Consider the following 25,579-nt stretch of genomic DNA (forward strand, 5'->3'; position numbering starts at 1 on the left):
TAATATTTTTCTTGGAATGACAATTATATGGATTTTTTCCCCTTCTTACTTTAGATGTGTAAAATACCTTGTTTTGAGTTAGATCATATGGACTGAAACGAATCCATAAAAAACGTTCTTTTATTTTGAAAATTCTGTGCGGAAAACTTGAGTTTTTAGCATCACATGACGAAATAGCATCAAAGCTAGCCAGATAGCCCAAGGAGGCTAACATTTCTCCTACTTGCAAATTTTAACCGAAAACGAGCCAATTTATCTCCCGAATCCACGGCGTTATCTGTTATTTCATTAGTTTTTTTTAAGATGTATTTTTAGCAACCAAATCGTCCGAGGGGGGACCAGGGAATTGTAATAAATTTGTGATATTTACCGGCTATTTCAACAAACTGGTCACTAACGGTGGAGCTTGGCAGCATAGCAAGTGTGAGGCTGCTGGCTAAAGGAAACAGGGCTGCTTCTGCGCGGCTACAGACAAGTCTGCGTCTGTTTTAACAGGTAAGACTGATCGTATAACCACATAACATGTTGGGCATGAAGTTTCCCCCTTATAATGGGTTAGGTTTATTTGCCTGTCAACGCTTCTTGCAAAAACAACGGCTAAAATGACAGAACTGCCCGTCGCTGTTAGTTAGCAGAGCGGCTAAGTAGCTCGAGTCTCCATCAGCATATTTTAGTCAAACATCGTTAAGATTGTCCGCTCTTCTCTTTCAGGTCGTAGTTGATAAGTTATCGGTCAGATTGTGGGCTGTTAAGGTTGTTTATTACATGAAAAAGTGGCTTTGTACAGTGTTTGAAAACTGTAAATATGGCTGACATTTTACTCTAGAAATAAGGACACGGACCTGTAAGGCTTTGCTTTCTGGAAGCTCATTGGTTGAGGCTTCGATCAGTCAACATTTGGCACACACTGATTGGATAAGGCTTGTATGTTGTGGCCAGCCCTTGTTGTAGTTGCCAACAGAATGAGATAAAAAGTCCGGAGTTGTCTATAGGATGCCTTTTATTTTGATCTGTAACGTTAAAGTTTCAATAGGCAAGTTTTAGTCTCATTGAGATCGGAACAAGATACTTTATTAATCTTTTTTTTTTCAGTTTGACCACCTTTCAAGTGTATAGGAATGTTTACACCACGACCTCTATAATCATATGCTTGACAGCCTCTCTCTGGAGACTTGATTTACCTGGCACTACTATTAAATCGACTCTAATAATAACAATAATAATAATAATAATGATAACCAGCATTCTGTTTTTATATGATTATTCTTACTATTTTAGAAATATTTTTACTTTACTCCTCTGTATTTCCAGGCCAGAAGGATTGGCACTCAATATTGCAGTTTAATAATACTTGAAATGGAAACATTACTAAGCTAGCTGAGTATGTACAAATATTAAATATTGCCACATTCAATTGAAAACTTGGCAGACATGCCACGAGTTCTGAAAAGTTGTGTTTTGCACACTTTTAAGTATTACCGGTATTGCCATTATTTTTCATATAAATTATTTTGTTTTCTAACCATCAGAGAGAAGACTCTGACTCTGGGGTCTTATGAGAAAGCCACGGCGAAAAGGCCAAGTGGGCCGAGGGGGAGGTGACCCTGATGGCAGGACATCCAGTGCAGTGGCTGGCGGACGTGGGAGGGCTCGCCAGCGTTCCCCGTCCCCTTACAGCCTCAAAGCCTCCCCCAGCAGAGAAACGCTCACCTATGCACAGGCACAGAAAGTGGTGGAGGTGGAACTGGAGGGAAGACTTCACCGCATTTCCATTTTAGAGCCTTTAGAGGTCATCACAGAGGATGAGATGATGGCTCAGGACATTAGTGAGTGCAACAGCAACAAGGAGAACAATGAACAGCCAGTGACACCAGCAAGTACTGTTCAAAATGTCCGCAAATCTTTAACAAGGAAGAGAAAAGACTCTAAAAGCACCCCTGTTAAATCCCAGCCATCAAAGAACCACTGTCCACCACAGACACCTGAAAAACCTCACCATCACGTGGCTCTCCCTGAGCCTAGATTTCGGGTGCGGCACACTTTCACTGCGGCAGCAGCACCTCCTCTTCCCAGTGGGTACTACCGTTATATTGAGCGTTCGGCTGAGGAGCGGGAAAATGAAGCAGATTATGACATGGATGAGGAAGACTCAGCTTGGCTAGAAATGGTAAATTCCGATCGGACTTCAGAAGGCTACTCTTCTGTATCAGCGGATTCCTTTGAGCTGCTGATAGATCGACTGGAGGAGGAGGCGTACAGAGAAGCCCGCATCAGAGCACCCTCTCAGAGTGCAATAGACGACGATGCCTTCTGCTGTGTGTGCCTGGATGACGAATGCCTGAATAGTAACGTGATCCTTTTCTGTGATTCGTGTAACTTAGCTGTGCACCAAGAATGCTATGGAGTGCCCTACATCCCAGAGGGCCAGTGGCTGTGCCGATGCTGCCTCCAGTCGCCTCAGAAACCAGTAGACTGTGTTCTTTGTCCAAACAGGGGCGGCGCATTCAAACAAATGACTGATGGGAGATGGGCACATGTAGTTTGTGCCATTTGGATTCCAGAAGTTTGCTTTGCTAATACGGTCTTTTTGGAGCCAGTAGAAGGAGTAGCTAACATTCCCCCTGCACGATGGAAACTCACCTGCTGCCTATGCAAACAGAAAGGCAGGGGGGCGTCTATCCAATGCAACAAGGCGAACTGCTACACTGCATTTCATGTCACTTGTGCACAGAGGGCTGGGCTTTTCATGAAGATTGACCCTGTGAGCGTGACCAATGTAAATGGGACAACATACTCTGTGAAGAAGACTGCCTTCTGCGAAGCCCACTCTCCTCAGGGTGATGTGACCTCCGATGATGAGACTGAAGGGAGAGTGGTGGGCAGCAGAGGCAGAGCAAGTCGGGGCCGCAGTGCATACAAAGAAGGGCCAATAATGCCAAAGAAAGGCCGCAAGTCAGAAGTCACAGATAAGAGCGACAAGAAGAAAGGGAAAAAGAGCAGAGAGTTAAAGGCACAACAGCCATCATCACCTGAAGTGACTGTTCCACACATCCCCACACAGAGGTATGTGATGTGAGATCTGGTGCACTGTCCCATTGGCACAATTATACTATATTGAATTATAGCATGGATAATTCATTCAGTTCATTCATCAATTTAACTGCAATTGTAAGATTTGTGACATCGATCATACTTAACATAAATGGTCCTTTTTTAAACCGTGTTCTGTATGATTGCTCCGTTCTAAAACACTACATTTATTTTCTATTTGTGTAATTTTATCCCATCCATAATTTTTTATTCTTTTTTGATGACAGACTGAACAGCTTTTGTAAAGGAGTGATTTTTCAGAGGAAAAGCCAGTTCATGCAGAGGCTCCACAGTTACTGGTTATTAAAGCGACAGTCGAGGAATGGGGTGCCGCTGGTCCGGCGCCTGCACTCGAACCTGCAGTCCCAGAAGACCACCGAACAGGTCAGTCACAAACACGGCTTCTCTAGTCTGAGATGGGTGTCAAGCATCTGCTGTGTGCTTGTGTTGCAGCCTGAAGTGGATGAGAAGGTGTCGGCCGCCAGAGAAGCACTGAGGTACTGGCAGAAGCTCCGACACGACCTGGAGAAGGCTCGGCTACTGGTGGAGCTCATTCGCAAGAGAGAGAAACTCAAGAGGGAACAGGTAGAGTTTTACGTTTTTAAGAGAATTAATTTCACAAAACCATGGAAATGTTTTGATTAGTTTAGTATTGTTTTCTGGCTTGAAGCTGTAAAAATAATACAACTGGTAGTAATAATAATATTATACCATGTCTTTTCAAACATTGAATAGTTTTGGAGCTCAATTGCTCGGTTCCAGAAGTAAATTTCCCACTTTTTTATTTTATTTAAAATTGTTTATAAAAACTTTTTCGCTATGTTATTAAAACATTTCGCAACATTTAAGTTTAACAAGTTTTTTCTTTTTTTTTCCTAAAAGTCGATTTACTTCTGGAACCACAGTGGAACTGTGAAAATATTGCTATTTTATTTTATTTTGTAAAATAAATATTGTATATATTGTATATTGTAAATTGCTCATTTTTGCTGGACAATTACTAGATCTTAAATTCTTTCTGTAGGTCAAAGTTCACCAGGCGACTTTGGAAATGCAGTTGACGCCAATGTTGATGTTGCTTCATTCCACACTGGACCAACTTCAGGAGAAGGACTCTGCTCAGATTTTTGCACAACCCGTCAACATTGAAGAGGTAATAATAATAATACATCTTTTATTTGTATAGCGCTTTTCAGGGACCCAAAGAGGTAACGCATTATGAGCGATAAAAGACTTTGCACACACTTCTGGACTTGATAAACATTTGTATTTTAGTGTGTGTCAAAAGTGGTTTTGACACAATTTCTCAAAAGTACACAGACCTTTACATGAGTGAAAAATTACATTGTTCGATCTTCTAATGCAGGGGTGTCAAATTCATTTGGGCCACGGGCCAAATTTCGACGCTCAGGCTGGGTCGCGGGCCGAACATAACATAAAACTATTAAAAATATAAGAAATAAATAGCTTTATATAGCCTACGCTGTTTTGAAGCAATTACTGGATTGATTAAAAAAAAAATTACAAAACATTTGTTCTCATAAACTGAAATGTATTTAGAAAAACAAGTGTAATTTCACCAATACTGTTCTTCAGTTTATGTGCATTACAACTTCAGAGTTGATCTACACAGAGATAAACATTTGACTTCATAACAAAATAAACTTCTCAAGATCTAAAAAACCTTTGAAATGTACTAACTAACATTTCTACGTCTGTGTAGTTATCTGTACACCTGAACTGACAACCACTAAACTTCAGCTCAAAAGTGCTTAAAGTGCACTTCTCCCTCGGCACCTCACACAGCAGTGCAGCAGAGCCCCGTGGGGGAGGGGCGGCCACCAGCGGGATTTTGGGCCGCGTAGTTTTACCGATAAAAACGGTTACGGATGTAACTACGGTTCTATGAATCGATTTAAAAATATTTTATTTATTTTTTAAAATATAAATTTGAAATGTTCGGCGGGCCGGATTAAAACGTCTGGCGGGCCGGATTTGGCCCGCAGCCTTGTATTTGACACATGTGTTCTAATGCATTCATGTTTAACAAATGCCTCCTTTTGTGTCCAGGTTCCGGATTACCCGGAGTTTATCAACCAGCCCATGGACTTCTCCACCATGTACTCAAAGTTAAATAACCACTTATACCGCTCGGTGTCCGACCTGGAGGCGGACTTTAACCTGATGGTGTCCAACTGCCTCCTGTACAACTCTAAGGACACAGTGTTCCACCGGGCAGCGCTGCGCCTCAGGGATCTGGGTGGAGCCATTCTTCGGCACGCCCAGAGACAGGCAGCCAGCACCAGTCTGGACCTGGACACGGGCATGCACCTCCCAGAGTCGCCACAGAAACGGGACTTCTACAACTGCACATGGGATGACGGTGGGTCCATTTGATCTCATGACATGAACAAACCTCTAAATCTTCTGTAATGTAAAGGCTTATAGTGAGAGACTTTTTTCTGCATTTCTGACTTCAAATCACATTCATTACACTTTTGTGCCTCTATTAGTATGTTGGAGCAGGCTAGCTATTGTTTGTTTCCCCTATGTAATTCCCTCTCCTGCCATTAGATAGAGTGCTAACACTAATCATGATGAGGTAACGCCTGAAGTTCTGAAACATGAGATAACATGAGATGCCAAAGTAAAGTATTCAAGAGCATATTTAAAGTCTAACGATAATACAAAACAATGCACAACATGTGTCCTTTTAAATAATGTCACAACACTAAAGGAAAAGTGACAAACTATTTTGCTTTCACAGATTCCTTACTCTCCTTTACTTGTGTCTGTAGTTGATAGTCTGCTGGACCCGGAGAACAGGCTTCACATGAGTGTGGAGGGGCAGCTGAAGGAGCTGCTGGACAAGCTGGACTTTGTCACCTCCATGCGCGGCAGCGGCGCTCGGACGCGTCGCATCCGTTTACTGCGAAGAGAGATCAACATCATCCGCCACCGTCAGGGCCAACACCGCAATAGCCTCCACAACGGACACCTCAAAGACGAGTCTGATGACGAGGAAGAGGACGGGGAATCTCAGGGCTATAACGGCCTCTCCTCAGACAAAGGTGGGTCACAAGAATGAATATGTAGGCTCTTTTCTAAAAGCCAGTGTTATGAATGAGACTAGCTGTGAACATGAGCTAACAGAAAATTGTCCTCAGGTAAATGAGCCAGGGTCTCCCTCACGCACCAACCCCACCACCCCACTGTCTGCAGTCTAGTAAGTAGGGGCCCACAGAGTCTGGTTAGCCATGGCTGTCTCACAATTCCTCTTTCCAAGTGCACTTTGTGTCTGCACCTTCTGTACATCACCTCATGGACTCACCGCCACCCATCGAACACGTGCTCATGTCATGCCATCAGACATCTGACAGCAGAGCCTCGTGACTCAGTCCCACCCCACTCTGATAAACTACTCGCGTAAACGCTTTCCGCACTGGTATCACTGGTATAGGTACTGGTATCAAAAATGGGAGGCATGCCATATTAGTGTAGTTCATGTACTAATACATGTTTCCACAATAAGATACAAAATAAACCTTCAGCACAAATGTGTCTTTACCGTGCAGTCCAGACAGATATTTGATTCCCTGAGATGGAGCAACAAAAATGAAATGTGAAGCAGGTTTTTCTCAGGGAGGGGTTGTGATTTTGCTGGACTGAAGGAGCGCTATGTGGTTTTGTGAGCTACCCAAAACATGTAAAAAGTAAATAATATTCTAGTTCTGTCTTTGCATACATTTGCAATTCACATTGCTTCTGTACTGCTCGAACCTACCACAGCTTGAATACTAAACTATCTGCTCAATCATTATTACAGAGGTAAACGTCATATAAGTGAATAAGGGGCAAAAGGTGTGTGGTCTGTGTTTTCATGAGTTAAATAATATAATGTTGGCATGTTCCACTTGAGAGCAATTTGAATATTCACTCGTCTTCAGGTGTTTCATATGTACAGGGAAAGCCACAAACGTTTGGGCTGTGGTTAAGTCCCTGGCTGCCTACATTTCTGTCTGAAAAGCTCAGGTGTTTAAATGTACTGTTTAATTTGCTCAAAGAAAAGAACTAGCTTGCAGCACCCTCTGTGATTTAAGTTTTCTTTCATATCCAGAACACGACCAAGGACCCTTCTTCTTTCTGCCAAACTATACTCCGCTGAATCCATGTTCCGTATTTAGTATACTTTCTAGGATAACGCGATACATTATAAAGCTAATTCCTTGTTTTTTCCTTTTAGTGTGTACATGCAACCAGGGCCTAAATGCTCAACTCATTCACCAGTTTGAACACAACACCACCACGTCACACATATTCTTTCATATCAGCTGCAGGGAGCATGAGACTGAAGCTGAATTTAATCTGTCTGCCTTTATTTTTTCAGAAGACCTCAAATTTACATCCCCTCCAACACTTGAACCTACAGGACCGGCGCCTCCTCCGCGGCTGGGGGACGACTCTCTGGAGCCCCCCACCCTGAAGCCCATCACGCGAGAGCCCTCTCTGTCCCCGAGCTGGGCCTGTAAGCGCCTCAGGATGGACGCCGAGCTCCCCAATAGCCCCACGGACTCCTCACTGGACAATGTTTACACTAAAGCACAAAAGCGGCCCCCAACCCCACCCCCTACGTTACGGAGCGAGATGGTGACCAACGGGCTGCCCCCCCTCGCCACCTCCCCGCGGCCCACCACAGGAGGAGTGGGCCGGCGCACCTCTGTTTTGTTCAAAAAGGCCAAGAACGGAGCCAAGCTGTACAGAGAGAGAGACAATCCTTTGCTGAACGGCAAAGGGTCTAAGGAAGAGAACTCGACCCCCAACTCGGCTGCCAGCACTCCCTCTGCCACGCCCCTCTCCACGCCCATGTCCACGCCTCAGAAGAGCCCGGGGCGCCCCGACCTCAGCACTCATGACCTGAGGAGCCACAAAGACCAGAGCACTGACCAGGGGAAGAGCCTCAGTAACATAAAAGATACTGGTAATTATCAAGAGATTCACAATTACCCGTAAACTTAACAAAAAACAACTTCCATAAATGGATCTTTTGCCATTAGACTAGAGATGGGTCCTCCATCTTGGAAAGAAAATGTGATGAAATTACATCCATGATCATTTGAGTACTATATTTTTTTTTAAACCCCCACCAGTGAGTGTTTTGTGTTTGTAGTGGTGTTGTTACTGTGGGTTTGAGCATCTTGTTCCTCCACACACTGCTCAGCTGCACCATCGTCGCATTAGGAAAATGTTGTTTTTTGCAGTTCAGGATTTGTCATAGATGTCAAATGTTTGTGTACTGAATGGATGAAGTTGGTTTACAAAGAAAATTACTAACTATAATGTTCTGGGCATTTCTTTACTCTTTAAGTGTTGGCATTAAGCTCTGTTATGTTTGTGTGTTTTTTAAGAACTGACCAACGGCTTCAGCAAACTGAAAGAAGAGAAGTCTGACTCTGACGACTGCCCTTGTCCCGTCCTTCAAAAAGAAATGTACGTGCCACTGTCTGTAATGGTTAGACGACCCACATGTTGAACTGTCATTTTTATACATGCTTGTTATTGACCTACAGTGCGTCTCCACCAAAGCGAAGTCTGGGAAAACCGTCCCTATCCAAAGTCCCCTTACTGGAGCTCATCAATGGAGACTTGGACTACACCGGTGCGCCCTTTTGCTTTAGCAGACTTAAAAGGACATGTCATGTATTCATTTTTAGTTTTTAATATTGTTTAAATCCCCTTGGCATTTGTATTTCATGTTTTAAAACCAAACTTAATGCCTAAGTTTAGAAAAATGTGGCAATGAGCATAAATCGTGAAGGAAAAAAAGGCATTTAGCACCAACTATCCACATGTTTGTAGTGAGTGAGGGCAGAAATGCTTAGAACGAGCCCGGTGATGGATTTAAAAACTGCAGAGGTGACTTTTGACTCAAATCCCAAGTCTAAACAGGGTTGAAAGCTTAAAAAAGTAAAATGACATGTCCCTTTTAATCTTACATTGAAGTATATGTTATGATTTCTCTGTGTTTAACGTTCCTTTTCTGTTTCTCTCCCAGGTTATGGCAGTCAGATGTCAGACGATGAGACTGAGCTGGAGAATTTGGATCTGGTGTGGGCCAAGTCCCGAGGATACCCCTCCTACCCCGCTCTGGTAATGTTAGGACTCTGAAAGCCACAGTATCGCAGCGCTCCGTTAACCGAGCCACGTATATCTGGGAGCTTGTATTGCAAACGGACTTGTATCTAAACCGCGGCCGCTGAATGCTACGTTTTACTTGTGCCCGTCTCAGATCATTGACCCAGAGATGCCTGAAGAGGGCGTGCTGCACAACGGGGTCCCCATCCCTGTCCCGCCCAAAGAGGTGCTGAAGCTGGGCGAGCACAGGCAGGAGGAGGCCGACCAACGCCTTTACCTGGTGCTCTTCTTTGACAACAAGAGGACATGGTAAGTGTCGAGAGCAGAAACAGGACTATGAGCATTTGTTTGTATTTAATTGCTGAACACATTGCATTCTTTAAAATCTGGTGTTTGTCTAGGCCTGTCACGATAATCTTTGAAGTTGTGATGTACTGCTACGTCAAAATATCACAATATACCATGACATTTATACTACTTTGTGCTTCTGACACAATTACACTAAAGCAGGAGGATCGATCCCAGTAAACTCTTTTCAAAATGTACAAGATTTTGGGAAAACATGGCTTTGTATTTGATGCAGCTCAAATAAAACACTTGCAATTTGTCATAGAAGTTACTTATTCAACTCCCTAAAACTCAGATTTGATATACTAAATGCAAAGAGCAGTTCGATTCCCACTTGTACAAAGAAAACATTCCAAAAAACACTGTTCTAGCTATTTATTGAACAATAAGTCGATATAGTAATTATTGTGACAGGCCTGATGTCCTTTTTTCTAGACTCCCAGCCCGTAATGAATATGTATGACTTGGATTAGAATTTTGGCATAGATGATTTCCCAGTTGCATTATTCCTTCATGTATTATTCATTCACTCATTCACAAATCATTTGTGACTTTAGCCAGTGCAGTTTCAGTGCTGCGGTGGACTCTGAACCCTGACTGGAAAATCTCAAGTTTTTGTCCTGTAGGTGGTGACAAAGCTTTACTAAAACTATTTCAAGGATTTTGGAGACAAAGGGAAGATTTGAAATAGATCTGTAGTTTACCAACGGTTTAGAACCAAGATAAGTTTTTTTTTTCAAAAGCGGTTTAATGACATAACATAACCACTTTCTAACGAGGTATTTATTATTTTAAGAATATCTATAATTGGGGGGAGAATGTCTTTGAGGAGTCTGTGTTACTCATGGATTTATATGGGACACTAGTTTTACAACTTGCTCAGTGCTAATAGTGGAAATAATGTTGTTGTTGTTGTTTTTTTAATCTAATTGTTGCCATAAAACATGAACTGCAATAAATAAATAAATTGCACAACGAAACAATTTATAGTTTCGAGTTTATGAGTCTTAAAAGTTGCTAATTTCACCATCTGCAGCACAAATCTTTTAAAAAAAAACAATGAAAGTTCACAGAAATGCAAAGAAAACTATAAACATGGAGCACAAAATATATAGTTCTTTGTATCCTGTAGTGAATGATAAGTGGATCTAGTAATTATCATGACATTTTGACATTCGTTATCCCTCCTCAGGCAGTGGCTCCCTCGGGACAAAGTGACGCCTCTGGGTGTAGATGACACCGCCGACAAACTGCGGCTAATGGAGGCGCGCAAATCCAGCATTCGCAAGTCTGTCCAAGTGGCCTACGACCGAGCCATGATCCACCAGAGCCGAGTCAGCCACAACCAGGGCTTTGTGGCTCCCAGCTACCTGTAGGGGGCGCCACTCTCTCACTATGCATTTCCACAGAACTCCTCGGGGTGGACTCACTGCTTTTTTTTTAAACAAACCACTAGTGTCTGGCACAGGACAGACGCAGCCTTCACACTCAGAAGGACGAGCTCTCAATTAAATTAAGTTCCCTTTATTTCCTGCAGTCGATAAAAGTGATGAATTCAATTTTATACGAAGCGACTGCCATGAAATCCAGACTGTCACAGAAGAGATTTATATAAGACTAATGAATGGATCACTGCCATCTTTTATACAATAGCTTTTTACTTTTTAATCTTTTACAGAAATACTTGTATATTCTAGCTACGTGTACATATGTAAGTGTATTGTCATAGCAAATTTTAAATTAATGTTTTTAGAATTGCGTATTTCAATCAAGCCACGAGGCAAAGGAGGCGTGTATATTTGTGGAGGTAAAATAATTCCTGACTTGCTGCATTGATGTATTTTAGCTGGTATTTGATGTACTAACATTGTGCTGAGTGTAAAGTATAACACACAATGTTCTTTATATTTGAATTCTCTTTTGATACAGAGAAAAATAATTTATTTATGGAGAGACAGAAATATTGAAATTAAAGCTATATTGGTTTAAATGGAGAATGAAATATTTTTCAAGAAGCAAAAGCCAACGCACAAGTCGTCTTGTGTCTTCACTGTCAACGCCCCAAGAGTCTATTTATTGTTCAAACTTACTGCAGAGGACTGTTTGTCTGATGGAAACACCGTCATAAGCTTCTACCTTCTCACCAAATGCCCAATATCAAGCAGTATTTCCTCATTTCAGGAAATCAATAAACTCAACAATTAAAACGATATTTTGTGTTTTATTTCATCATTATTTTACAGCACACCCAGTAACTACACAAATGACTCACCGAGGAGCCCCCTGCAGGGGCCTGCAGGCGTCTGTGCTCCTGGGAGACGCAGTCACAAAGTATGTGCGACATTGTGCTGAGACTATTACATAAATATTAATATTTTGTGGCAAGTGTTGAGGTAGCAAATGTTTGTGAACACCATGTTGGGAAATGTGTAGATCAGCATTTGTAATGAAAATCGTAGTATTACTTGGATTTAATCTCTTAAAAAGGCTACAATACATAGGTTTCCACATCATACAAAAAATACATTAAGTTCTAGACAAAGTTCATGATCATTTTCAATGCTATAAATGACAATGTCTTGCTCCTGTCAGTCCACACTGTTGTCTCAAACTGACGTAGTTGTGTCGAAGAGTCCGCAGCTCGGTCAGTCTGCCCAACAGTCGCCCAAAACGCTGTGGTCCTCCTCGTGCAGCTCCACCCTGGGACCCACAGACTGTGGACAGGACCTGGAGCACGAGCTCCTGCATGTTCTCCACACAGTCCGCTGCATGTGGAGACGCCTGGTCTGTAACACCCAGAGACATATTCACCAGGTACTCGTGTTTCATTTGACCCACCTACTCTGTAGAGATGCAGCTAATGATTACTTTGCTATTTGATTAATCTAGCAATTATTCTTTTGTTTAATCAATTTAGATAGTGAAAAGCCTGTGAAAACAAATTTGACCCAGATGAAGCTGATGCTGCTTGGAGACATGTTGCCTGAAAACAAAATTGTTTTTATTTCATTAAAACACCAGTTTATATTTCCCATGTCATTTGGATGTATTTCTTGCTTTGTCGGAGCCATCAAATCTCTTTTCTTAGCCCATAGTCCAGATAATGATCACTTGATTTTCTAAATAATCAATTAGCTGTGATTAACTTGCTTTCGACCTAATGGCCTGTCTCGTCTATTAGTTTCAGCTACCTCTAGTGAGTGAGTCCTTACAGCTAAATGTGAGCTACAGACCTGGGCAGAGCAGAGCTGTAGCAGTAAGTAGGGCATATTCAGCCTCTGAGAGCTGCAGCGCCACCATGCTGTGAAGGAACGTCAATACGGGCTCCAGCAGATCTTCACCTACTTCTGAAATACACACAAACACACCCATAAGATAAAGGATGTTCAGTCCTGTCAGAATGCCTCTGTTTTTTTCATCTGTTGACACCCATAATGTATTTGAACAGTGAATAATTATATTTCAAAATGAATGCGATCAGAGTCTAACCTGAACTGGGAAATGTCCTGTTGTGGAGGCTCTCTTTTGAATTTCTGTGCCACTTGTGGGACCACATGTTGAACAAATGCAGACCTAAGCACAACACAGAAGGACGTTCTTCAATCTTAAATTCATGTTACACTCTTCAATACAAATTAACGGCTGATTATAACATTGTAATATACAGTAAATGTGCAACACATGCTTCATGTCTTGATAAGTTCAAATCTGCAGTATGTGCCAGTATGTGTTACCCGAGGGGGAGGTGTTGGGGCAGTGGGAGAACTGCTGTGCTGAGAGCAGGAACAACACTTCTACAGAAGAGGCCGACGACAGGGACACCTGCTCCGACGGGTCCAGCAGGTCAAAGCCTGGACCACACAGGGATCATGAGACGTGTACAACATTACAACCTCCTTTTGGGATCAGATCTGACGTTACCTGGTATTGTCCTGGCATACTGTAACAGCCTGTGCAGCTGAGGTGTCGGCACATCTGGCTCCTCCTCCTCCGTGCACGACCACTCGTACATCTGAACACAAATATATATGTTTGAACTGTTTTTCCAATGAGATGATTGATGTCAGTTGTCATACTCCGTCAAAGCTGCTGTCTTGCGTTCTGAACAGTCTGTGGGCCTCCTCCATCCTGTCCACCATGTACTTTTGTTCCCCAGTTAGACCAGGAGACACCTAAAATCAATAGGAGTTTGTGTTATATATGTTATACTGCAAATAAATAGTGATAATGGTAATGTTTCGTACCTGTTGGTGGTGTTTGCTGGTGGAGCTGACGTTCTGTTTCCCCTCAGGACTGTGCTCGTCCTGAGACCTGGCTCGGCCTCCTTTCCTCAGGCGCTTGGACTGGCACTGCACCTCTGTCAGCAGACCTGGAAAAAGCAGCACACAGTGGTCTCCCTAGAACGTGTCTCCTGGTGTTAGTGTTAGTGCTAAGTGAAGAGTCTGCGCTCACATTCAGCGAGCATGCCCACAGCCCTGCACTTGCGCAGCCGACAGTCCTGGCACTTCCTCCTCATGTACATGTCCATCTCACAGCAGCCTCCACTCTTGCACTGGTAAACCGCCTTCTTAGTCACACTGCGGCGGAAGAAACCTGAACAAAAATACATTCAATAATGAGTTCAGAAGTATGTACTCCTTTGCACACAGTCCAGCTTTAGACTTAGACTTGGAGCAAGGTTCTGCTTTGCGATGAGCGATGGTCATTTATCTGATTAGCTGGGTTAAACTTGGCTCGTCAGATCTGATCTTGGTCTGGAAATCTCACCCTCCACTGCACCTTTTGGTCAGGAACATAAGTGGGGTGCAATAAGGTTGTGCCTGATGGTCTAAGCTGCATCACATATGCCAGGAAAGCTCTGTAATGGCCTCCCGAGTTGTGAGATCAACTCCCTGCAATTCATTTTCCCCATTTCACACCATAATGTCCAGTTACTAAAAGCCTACGGGCAAAAGCATAAATAAATCACACAATTTCAAAGCGTTGAATTTATAATTTATAAGCAATTTAGTGTAGATTTTGTGCCAAGCGCGATAACCAACAAGCTTGCTATCTCAGTCTTTTAATTACTACAGCCTTTTCTTATCTCCTGCCTAAGGCCATGTGCGTTTACTTTCTGTTCGACTGAACTGTAGAAGATCCACAACACTTTGTTTTGGGGGATTAAATGAGGTCTGCACCTTTACATCCTTCACAGGTGAGAGCGTTGTAGTGATAGCCCGACGCCTTGTCTCCACACACCACACACAGCTCATCCTGATCCCTCCTCCGCCCTCCTGAACCCATCCTCATCCTGCGTCTGTGAAGCAGCCCCGGGGCCTCGATCTCCTGCGTGCCCCCCCTGAAGTGAGGCCCTGGGCTGGGGTCAAAGCTCGCCTCTGCATACGGGGGGCTGTAGTGGTGCAGCGGAGGGCAGGGCAGGGAGGAGGTCGATGTGGGGGAGGGAGAAGAGGAGGAGGGAGGGGAGTACACACAGAAGCCAGAGCCGTACTGCTGCTGCGGGCTGTACGGGAGCAACTGGAGGTCAGGGTCCTGGAGAGGGTGGTACACCGGGTCAGCCAGCATGTCTGAAACACAAAAGCATAGAATGTCAATCAACTCCCTGCATCTATAAGATATCTTTTATTTAATAGATGTCGTCATGATCTGAACTGTCTCACTTTGATGTTCAAAATGGGATGGAAAATTAGGTAAGAATACGGTCTTTCAGTTGATTTCGACACACAACAAACACAAGATAGTCTACATTGTGAGCGCATAGAGTTACAGAAGTAAGTTAGACTGAAACAAGACATATATACAGTCTAAATAAACTAGTTGTGCTTTGTTCCTCACATCGAATCAGTCCTAGTACAAATAAAACGTTCCCTAATTTCTTTGTCCCAAGGTGCTGTTTAACTGAATAAACATTTGTATCATGTGGAATGTGATATTACGTGACTTGTATGACACAACCCGGCTCCACGGGGACAAGTTATATTGGGAAGATTTCAAGTTTTCAGACAGAGGGGACAGGATGCAGCTGACAAAAATCACTGATGTTTAACAGTTGTTGTTAAAGCAGAGATTTCTTTTAAACTGTATGATAAAAATGAGTCAAAATTGTTCTATTGGAATTTAATATTAAAGTGAATGAATATTGTCTATGACTGTACAGTAATGGCACAGTAACCAAACACCATTCTGTAGTTCAATGATACACATAACTAAATACATGTACTGAAAATACTATAGCAATAATTTAGTATGATTGTATTCCAGTACAGTTACTTTTTCATTTGATGGTTTTCAAAATAGCGTTTCTTCCCCTAAATTAAAGAATACATTACTCGATCATGTAGTTTAGGCTTCTATCTGTACTGTATTAGTGTGTCTGTTTGCATGTGGACCGGGACATTAGTGGTCTGACGGGTTTAGGGGCAAAGACAAATTGAGTTTGGTTGTTAGCGGACTCAGATTTCTTGGTGCATGTAAACGAACTGATGTGATGAGTGCGTGAGCAATTTTAAGGTTGAGGTACACTTTATTGTCCCCGTAGGGAAATTTGCCATCTGCATTTGACCCATCTTTCAATGCCGCTGGGACAATATTTGTCATGCTCTAATTAGTGTTACAAATGCATAACAAACCCTGTAACAAACATAAGGCTGATTATTCAAGACGTGATTTTCATGTCACATTTTTACAAATAATACAATGCAAATAAAGTGATGTGGAACATAGATAGAAAATAGATATCAAAGCTGGAGTACCAGATTTTTTATTTTTAAATGAGGACATTTAGTGTTTTCCACCATAAAAGTAGAACTTTGTGACAAGAATTAGGCCACTGCACTGTCTGCGCTCTGATTGGCTGCACTAGTTTCACTTTGCCATCTGAAAAAGGCCTTTTAAAGCTGCCCACGCATCTGAAAATTAATGCATGCGGATATTATCAATGTGCTAAAGGGTTTGTGGGAACTAGATTTAAAAAATTGGTTTAGAGGATGTGAAAATCAGGTTCCTCAGCTTCAATGCAGATATTCATATTCAATATTCTATTTCTAAATACATTTTCATACTTTGCAAGTATTCTTCCCAACACTGTCCAAGACTCTCAGAGAGATTAAAACCTTGCATTGTCACCATAGCAATTAATACCAAAACAAAATAGTCTGCGAAAACTCAAACTCACTCAAAAATCACCTCTAAACGAGAAGCTGACATGAATAAAGGTGAATAAAGGTGAGTGTTTAGGACTCCCCTGTTAATAAACCTTTACTAGTCTAAATAGTCTTGATTCTCCAGAGCATCCCACACATGCTCTGACCCCCAGTGGCCGTCCCCCAGAGGCCTGTGCCCCGGCTGAGGCTCACAGGGACCAGGGGGACGTGAGGTTTTATACTGAAACATACCACTGTTTTTGTGTCACCACGGAAACCAGGCCTTCATTTAACAGCACACCATGGGCTGCCCAGATGATGTTATTTATGTTCAACCAAAAACTGCCTCTTCATTACTATAATAAAAGATAATTTGTACTTCTGTGTGCATATAATGAGAACAAACAGTCAGATTAACTTTCAAGGAGAATTGATTTGTTCTTGTTTCAGAGCCAAAATATGGAACTATTTAAAGCCACTGATACTTTGAGCCATGCAGGAATAGAACCACCAACTACAGAAGAATTTACGTTATGTTGGGCAGTATGTGCCACAGTTTTCTTTTTTATGTCTATTGTTTTCCTTTTCCCCCTTTGCTCTCTCTCTCTCTGTGTTCTGTATTCTGTGTTTTTTGTTCTTTATGTAGATTTTTTTTTAACTTGGAGGGACATGTATAAAATATAAAATAAAAGGTAGATACAGAGGTAGATACAGAAGAACAGATCACTTATAGGAAGTCTAGTAGTCTATTAGTAAATTATGTTCATCAATTTAGCCCTGAAACTCCATCTAAACATGCTCCATAACACTGAAGCCAAAATACACAGTCTGTGTTATTATTACTTAATAACTGCACAGACTAAAAAGTTCCTATAAGTTTATATGGTCAAAAAAGCAATCTCTTATATCTTCCTTAGCCCAACCACTTAAGCTATTAGCAGCATAGTGCAGAAAAGGTTTGGTATGATTTTGAAATTGAAATGTGTTAATAAATATTCGTCTCATTTCCCCCCAAAACACTTTTTGTAGTAGACGTTACTGTATACTCTCACACCACTAAATAGCAGTTATGGCTGAAGTTGTAAAAAGCACAGCAGCACTTACCATAGTAGTGCAGTGGCTCAGTGGAGTATCCATCAGGGGAGGACACAAACCCCCCAGCAGAGAAACTCATGTCCGTTTGAGCCCACTCTCGCATTGGGACAATGGCGCTGCAGATACTGTCCTGTGACATACAAGTGGGCTGTTAGATATTCTCCTGTCCACTGCTGCTTAAATCCACAGCCGGAGAGAGGAGGGCCCAAGGGCTGAGGGGGGACTGGACCAAGCGGGGGGTCATTTTAGCTGAAATAACTTTTAAAGTGTGATTAGACGCACATAAACCAGTTCAAACTTTCAAGTTTTCATCTCCATTATGCAGTTCTACGCTTTCCAAGGCCACATGTCTGTCAGGCTTCAGGGTGAAAGGAAAATCGTTATCCTGTAATCATGAACATGAGCACATAAAGGTTAAGCCTATCACTACCAAGCCAACTGTATCTGTAAAAAAAAACTGACCTGAAACCCACCAAATTAAAGGAAATTTCACCTGTCTTCTTCAAAATGTCCCAGCTTTAAGCAGTAACTGTTTACGCTGAATAAAGTTGGGGCCAAACTTGAAATTGTGCACAGTTAATCTGGGCATGCCCACATTACAAATCCAGTGAAATATTAGTGGAGTGACGTTTATGCATGCAGGTTAAATGAGAGCGTTAGTAACTGTATGTTAGCAGTGTACAAGGGCCAAACAAGGTCTTACATGACTGGAGTAATGTTAGTTAGTTTCCTCTCTATTGTTTTCTTACTTTGACATTGGTTTGATCCAGATGTTGCATGTCGCCGTGTGTCCTTCTGGCTGCTTGTGTAAGCCTGAGTGCGCAGGGAGGCACTTCACTTTTGCCCTCTGTTTACTACGTGCTTATTTGTATTCCAGTTAATAATGGACTAATTGTGGACTCAGATTTCCCCAAAACAGACTCGAGAGCAGGATGCAGGACTTTTTACCAAATATTTACGGGGGGTTGTGACACTTTTTGCATTGTTGTTGCATTCTACATACATTATATAGGATGTTTAACTGTGTAGATGAATAAAACTGTGCTGAAAGTCATAGTTTTAGATAAATCAGTTTAAAAAACAAAACAAAAAAGGGTAAATTGGGGTAAATGGAACCACCAGATTAAAGCCAGACTTTTGGACCAAAATTAAGAAAACTTGTACTACAAAAACAAAAAGAAAATACACATATAAAGCATCTAAGATATATCTAAATTCACTTGTTCCTACCAAACTCAGACACCCCAGTAAAAATTTTACACTTTAAATGTACTTTTTTTTTGCTCCAAATATTGAGCTTTTTTGCAATTCTCATTTTTGTGACGAGTAAAGTGGAGAAAAACTGTTTTTGGACATGATTTAAGTATGTACGCTCTATCTATGATGTCATATCACAGGAACATTTTGAGAGCTTTTGAAATTTGCCAATATAGGCTGAATTTACCCAGTGGATTAACTTAAACACACTTTTTCCAGTAAACCTGGCAAATACAAATTGGAGGACGAAGATGAGATGTGAAAATCAGAACTACAAGACAATTAAGATATCTGTGTTCTGCGTCAATTTCAATATTTGGTTTGAATTAAAATGCATATGACAAGCTCTCATGTTTTTCTAATTATTACTTAGTTTGATACATGTGGTAATTATTCACAATGGTTTTACATCAGTCAAGTCACTGTTTGAGAATAAAAAAATAAATCAAGTAAAGTTGAAAATGACAGGAAGTAGCGCTGGGTTCTCAAACGTCTGTGTCATCGATAAGAGATCAGAAAAGCAGACGATTTAAATGCAACTGACACATTTTTCTTACAGTTCAAACAATCATTAAACTAATTAAATTGTCATCAGGTATTATTTGTCAAACTATTGTGTAATTTACAAGGATTTAGACCATTGTTTAGAGTATGGTAACACTATAAACATCATTGAAACTGTCAAACTGGGGCCAAACTTTATGTAAATATTTAAATAAAAGTACGTAAGTTTTAGTGTAATTTGTAGTGTAACCTTCGATGCACTTTAAGCTTTACCATTTGTCTGTGTTGCAGTACAGTGTCCTCACCAGCATTGTTTTGATAACTTATCCACAATAAATTGCGTATTTCTAGCAATCGTCAGAATCGTTTCGTCTTTAGATTGTTTTCAGACTATGGACACTATAATCTCCACTATTAAAACAGTTTAAGCTGCACCTTTCCGTTACTTCAAGCCGCACTATGGAATAAAGTAGCTGTGTTCCCGTTAAGAAGATTAGTTGTTAGATTATTAGACTGGTGTTGCTTGGATGTTGGATGTGACCAGGCTGGAGGTGGAATGAAGCCACACATCCATCTGTTTGTGTCTGACCCTTAGATAAGTGCAGAGCAGAGTGTGACGCTAAAGAATGGGGCATGAGTGAGAGTGGACAATCGGCTCCATGTGTCTTGAGGGACTGGACTCCGGCCTAACATCCCGCTCTCGTCCCCCAGGAGCCAGAGTCAGGACGGAAAGTGGGAGTTAACGCTGTCATTTGTGTTTTTACACTAAACTGTCCTCATTTGAGCGGTGTGAGGGAGAGTATGATACCTAATAAAGTCTGCATTTATAGCACATGCTGACTTTTGTTTTCTTGTTTTATTTTCTTTAGTACACGAATAATGCTCTTTTCTATGAATCATTATCATCATGCAAAATAATAGTCATTAAGCTACTGAAGAAGGCTACTGCACATTAGCTTCTGGATGTCCTGTTTATTCTGGACCGTTCGCATGTGAGTGTCATTAGTGCAGAATCACTCATATTCATGTGAGCTGCAGATAAAGTTAGCACTTCATAAATCCATATGGGACGTCCTGACGCAGAGGTTTATCGGTAGACCCCCTGACTCTGCTCCTGCTGGGTGGTAATTGGCTGTCTGCTTTACTGATTCTCAGAGAAAACAAACTATGAATTTTGAGTAAAGCCCAATCTTTGATATAAATGAGTGAAGAAGTGTTTAGACTTCGATGGAATGAGCATCATTAACACATCAAATTCCAACCATGATAAAATACCCATAATTCTAGTGTTATCTACACCATTTGTAGTCATGCTAACACAAGATTATCCAATTTTTGTTTCTCATGTTACTTTTTTCAACGTTAGTTCAACGTGTATATTCTGTTTCTGTTGCTATACTCAAAGCCTCTATTTCCAAATATAAAACATAATGTGCATCCATTACCAGTAGTAGAACCACTATGTGTCTGGGCAGCCAAGAATACACACTACTTCTGTAAAGAAACAAACTACAACCATGTGCACACAAACTGTATTTTTTTATTTACATAAAAACATCAAATCTCTAGATTTATGTGGCTCAGTAAAAAAAAACCTTATCCAAATTAAAACCCTACAACTACCAAAAGGAAGAGGTGGTTGGGGCTTACTTTAGAGCGTTGTTGTATTGATGTGACCTGGAGAACGAGACACAATGGAAAAATACTGTAATGTTGTGCCGGAGGTTCCTGTACAGGCCTTAATGGCAGACGACAAATGGGTCGAGTCATTTGGAGGAAGCTGTGGAATCCCTGGGTAAAATCTCTTCTTACAACATGGAACAAGCTAATCAATGTAAAAATCTTAAGATGGTTGGCTTATGACCAAAGTTTTAAGCCAAATAGCACCGGCCAGAGATTTAATATCTGGACAACAGAAGGCATAAGAGTTTTTTACCAGATTGTAAAAAAAGAAAGAAAAGAAAAAAGAATGATATAATGAAAGAAAACCCTGGAGAAACAGGACTTTTATATGTATCTACAAATAAAACGTTGTTGTAACCAGGAAATCAAACAAAGCAACACCCATTATAACCCTTTTATTGAAATCGTTATTAAGCCATATAAATCTAAACTTTCAAGGGGAATAATATCTAACGAATATAAATGCATTAATGACCTGGACAGCCAAAATACTAAACATTTTTAAAACTAAATGGGAAAAAGAGGATAATTTTGGAATTCTATTGGAAAAATGTGACCCGTTTTTTGGCCTGTGGGCTTTATTAGACAGACCAGCTGAGCGTGAAATGGGGATGAGAGAGAAAGAAGGATTTGAACTCACAACACTGCGGCCGGCACCTGGAGTCTGGCATGTGTGCTGCCACCTTAACCACTAAACCTCCGGGCCATAACCATGTGTTCTGGGACTGTCCTGTTGCACAAAATATTGGACAGAAATGAGCAAGGCAAAAACAAGGTGTTTTTTACATCATTATGCAACTCAATTTCAGAACTACATATTTGGGCCTCAAAACCCCTGCCATGGACAACATGAATGGATACCTTTGGAACATACTGTATTTCTGGCAGCTGGAAACAAAAGCAATGACACAAACTGACGATTAAGGACTGACATACGGAAAATCGCATTTTAAATCAACTTGATAGAAACTGGCCTTTTATTTTGGACCTTATAACCTGTGACTTTCTTTTTTTCCTAAATTCTTATTTTCAGTTATACCTCATTTGTTTCTTGTTTGTTTTTGTTTTATGTTTTTTAATTTTGAAAAAAGAAAAATAAAAACATCTAAACTGTAACTTGGCCTGAGATTGTCTTCATGGAGACAGAAATAATAATTTAATGCCATAGTTTGGAACATTCCAGACAAAGCAATAACCCTCCATCAGTAAAGTTGCACAGTGCCGCAGTACTTCAATGTTATTAATATTCCCTCCGGATTGTCAGACCTTCATAAAACTGGATCATGGCTCATAATCTTTGAAATTGAAATTGCATTGGACAAATGTAAAAAAACGTATCCATAAAACAACTATCAAATCTTTTACCAACTCTGTGAGAAGACCACCATTTCCTGCACACTATTAAAAATGTGTCCTCTGAGCTGCAGCTGTCATTATAAAAAAAAAAACGTAAATGTAGTGTTCAACCAGAATCCTCTGTTTGTCACATTTACTTTCACTTTCACAGTACTATGAATACTATCACCAGGGTCCTTTCATTGTAAATATATGTAATAGACCTCAATACATATAGTTTTAGCAATTATAAATGCTTAATTGGCAATACACCTTTTCTGATTCTGATTTTAATGCTATTACCGTATTTTTCAAACTATAAGTTGCACAGGAGTATAAGTCGCATCAGCCAAAAAATGCATAACAGAGAAGAAAAAAACATATATACGCTGCACTGGAGTATGAAATGCGGTTGCAAGTGTGAAAATAACAAATAATATAAAATATAAGTCGCTACGGAGTAGAAGTATATAAGTATAAATAAAAGTATAAGTCGCACCCCGGCCAAAACTATGACTTATAGTCCGAAAAATATGGTACATTGAATCGACTTTGTGTTTCATGTCATTTGAGTCTTTAATATTTTTTGGAACATTTGAGCAAGTGAACGTATAAAGGTACAATGTTTCGTAGAATAATCTGACTGTCTGTGTACCTACGGGAAAATAAAGACAACATCATGTGTCCTTTAGTTTATTACCGTATTTTCCGGACTATAAGTCGCACCCTTTTTCATAGTTTTGGCCGGGGTGCGACTTATACTTATATTTATACTTATATACTTATACTTCGGAGCAACTTATATGTGATAATATTTGTTATTTTCACACTTGCAACCTTATTTCATACTCCAGTGCAACTTATATATGTTTTTTTCTTCTCTATAATGCATTTTTTGGGTGGTGCGACTTATAGTCCGGAAAATACGGCATTTGTATTGAATGTTTTTTTGTTTTTTGTTGTTTTTTAATCCAAACACTAGTATTCATTACGAAATAAAAATCTTTTTCAGTTTTCACAATTCCCTTCAGTCATTACCATTATGAAACGAGAGACATTTTGAGGGGTTTCGTGGATGTGAAAGTTCCTCGGCGGTGTCTCGTTGCTTTCTCTCATTAGAACATTCCCTTGGTGTTTATAAACAGTGTGTAAGTGACGGCCCGTGATGGATGTGCGCCTCCTATCACCAGCTCTTCCTCTGAACTCCCCACCCTCTAACGGTTCCTCTGCTGCAGTTTCACAACCACACACATGTCCTCCGTCGCCCTGGGTGGGCCCTTAATGTCCCGAGTGAGCACTATTATGAGAAAGTGTGTCCGGTAGTCATTATTTATATTTGGGAGGACATTTAGTTGCATGTTAAAGCGATGCTATGCCATTATTAGCAAGGAAATTTAAAAATAGCTGCCTGCTTCATCAAGAGTCATGTACTCAAATTGGAATATAATAAGGTGTAACGGGCGCTGCTGGTGTCATTGTGCAAACTGAGGCACTGCATGGGCGCGAGAGGACCCGGCTGAATTAAAAATGTATGTCTTTGCAATAAATTGTTAATCACTCGACGCAGGACAGCCATTCCAAAAGTCCCCTTGTTAACCCAGAAGATCCGACAGCCCACCTACAATAATTTGCATGTATATAGTACTTTTTAAGAGAGAAAAATGCAAATAATAGTGACTGTTGGCGTAATATTCATTTAAAGTATCACATTTAAACTAAAAAACATTACAAGTGGATTTCAAACTCAATATTATTTGATGTTTGTTTAGTGGAACACCTTTGGGGGGCCCTTAACAGCACCCTTTGGAAACCATGGTCCTAAGAATTAAATTAACTTGTTTTGGGCCAGTCTAGACTCTTTATTGTCTTTTGGATTACAAACTGTTCCATTTTCAATGCACATGGATCCAAAACAACCTGAAAACATTCTCTCTATGGCATTGTCTGTCTTTAGCTTTTCTCATATTATTGACATTATTTTGTTAATCATGTATAAGTCCCAGCAAAAAACAAGCCATTCTTTCTGACCAAACGCAGCTATTGAGTTTCTGCATCCAAGTGTCCAGATGCACATTTTGTCACAGCTCTGATCGTTCGTTCAATACATTAAAATATTGTTTGTTACTATTGAAAGTTACATTATTTGACCATGAAAAGTCTGCCTGCATGATCTTCCAAAGGAAATGTGGAATATGCAAGGAAATCGTTGGTTTAATAAATGGACCACCTTATACATCCTATTCAACTAATATGAGCGTTTATTCTTCATTCTTCAAGTTTTCAGCCGAGAAGCAGTGGTTAAGACAGCAGCAAATGAAGAAAAACTACAGAGCTGTCAAGGCCTTCAGCAGCAGGTCAAAATGTCTCTGAGGGGCGGGGTCAGAGGAGGTTAGAGTTTAGAGGTCCAAGTTAAGGCCAAGCGCAGGACCAGGGGGGGGACAGTAGTATTTCACTGTAGTCATAATTATGATAATGAATGACACAATTTTGAAGAGCAAGTCACACAATACAGATACATGGATAAAGGCCATCTTTTTTAATAATTTAATTTCCACAATACAACTGACCATAAAAAGTACAATCATCAATTTATTAAAATGCACTTAAAAAGTGATCAAAAGAAAAAATGATTTTTTTCTCTCTATAATACAGTACAGAACAATATAAAGACTAAAGAATTATTCTCAACCATTGTAAACAACCTTATATTAAATCTACCTGTCCAGCTCTTGAGCACATTAACACACACTTTTCCTTAAACGTTGGATGAAATACACCCTACGTTTAAGATTTTAAGGTGGTTGTGAAAATGGAGCTGAACAGAATGAAGCGAGTCCGTTGACATGGTCTAGCAACGTCCACAACACATGCAGATAAAAAGTGCAACATTGCTTTGTAAAGTGTGCCATTTTACAGTACAGTACACACTCCATAACCAAGGCTGTAAATGAAGTAATGGAATAGTATTGCGATGAGTGCACTAAAAAGTAGAA

General features: G+C 40.7%; 2 protein-coding genes across 4 annotated transcripts; one reads left to right on the forward strand and one right to left on the reverse strand.

Annotated features, from left to right (window-relative positions):
• The first annotated feature begins 194 nt into the window (after positions 1 to 194).
• Positions 195 to 11,560, forward strand: brpf3b (bromodomain and PHD finger containing, 3b). 2 transcript variants are annotated; one of them, XM_072449626.1, is made up of 13 exons: positions 196 to 495; positions 1,530 to 3,063; positions 3,318 to 3,474; positions 3,544 to 3,675; positions 4,115 to 4,243; positions 5,161 to 5,473; positions 5,889 to 6,161; positions 7,478 to 8,068; positions 8,496 to 8,577; positions 8,658 to 8,746; positions 9,143 to 9,237; positions 9,377 to 9,531; positions 10,763 to 11,560. In XM_072449626.1, the coding sequence occupies exons 2-13, from the start codon at positions 1,556 to 1,558 to the stop codon at positions 10,944 to 10,946; spliced, it is 3,708 nt and encodes a 1,235-aa protein (XP_072305727.1). In that variant the 5' UTR covers positions 196 to 495; positions 1,530 to 1,555; the 3' UTR covers positions 10,947 to 11,560. The 2 variants fall into 2 exon arrangements, with proteins under 2 accessions (XP_072305726.1, XP_072305727.1); XM_072449625.1 differs by having other exon boundaries at positions 195 to 495; positions 1,532 to 3,063; positions 3,318 to 3,675.
• On the reverse strand, positions 11,315 to 18,615 carry nr1h5 (nuclear receptor subfamily 1, group H, member 5). Of its 2 annotated transcripts, none has more exons than XM_072449627.1 (11): positions 18,557 to 18,615; positions 17,817 to 17,937; positions 14,751 to 15,137; positions 14,023 to 14,163; positions 13,815 to 13,939; positions 13,647 to 13,742; positions 13,492 to 13,582; positions 13,305 to 13,421; positions 13,060 to 13,143; positions 12,804 to 12,917; positions 11,315 to 12,356 (listed from the first exon to the last, which is right to left on the reverse strand). In XM_072449627.1, exons 1-11 carry the CDS (start codon positions 18,584 to 18,586, stop codon positions 12,133 to 12,135), a joined length of 1,530 nt encoding a protein of 509 aa, XP_072305728.1. In that variant the 5' UTR covers positions 18,587 to 18,615; the 3' UTR covers positions 11,315 to 12,132. The 2 variants fall into 2 exon arrangements, with proteins under 2 accessions (XP_072305728.1, XP_072305729.1); XM_072449628.1 differs by having other exon boundaries at positions 11,315 to 12,354; positions 12,802 to 12,917; positions 17,817 to 17,932; positions 18,557 to 18,574.
• Between the last annotated feature and the right edge of the window lie 6,964 nt (positions 18,616 to 25,579).

Source organism: Eucyclogobius newberryi, unplaced genomic scaffold (genome assembly GCF_026437365.1).
Source record: "Eucyclogobius newberryi isolate DKJ021-1_F unplaced genomic scaffold, fEucNew1.0.hap1 SCAF_17, whole genome shotgun sequence".
NCBI lineage: Eukaryota > Metazoa > Chordata > Actinopteri > Gobiiformes > Gobiidae > Eucyclogobius > Eucyclogobius newberryi.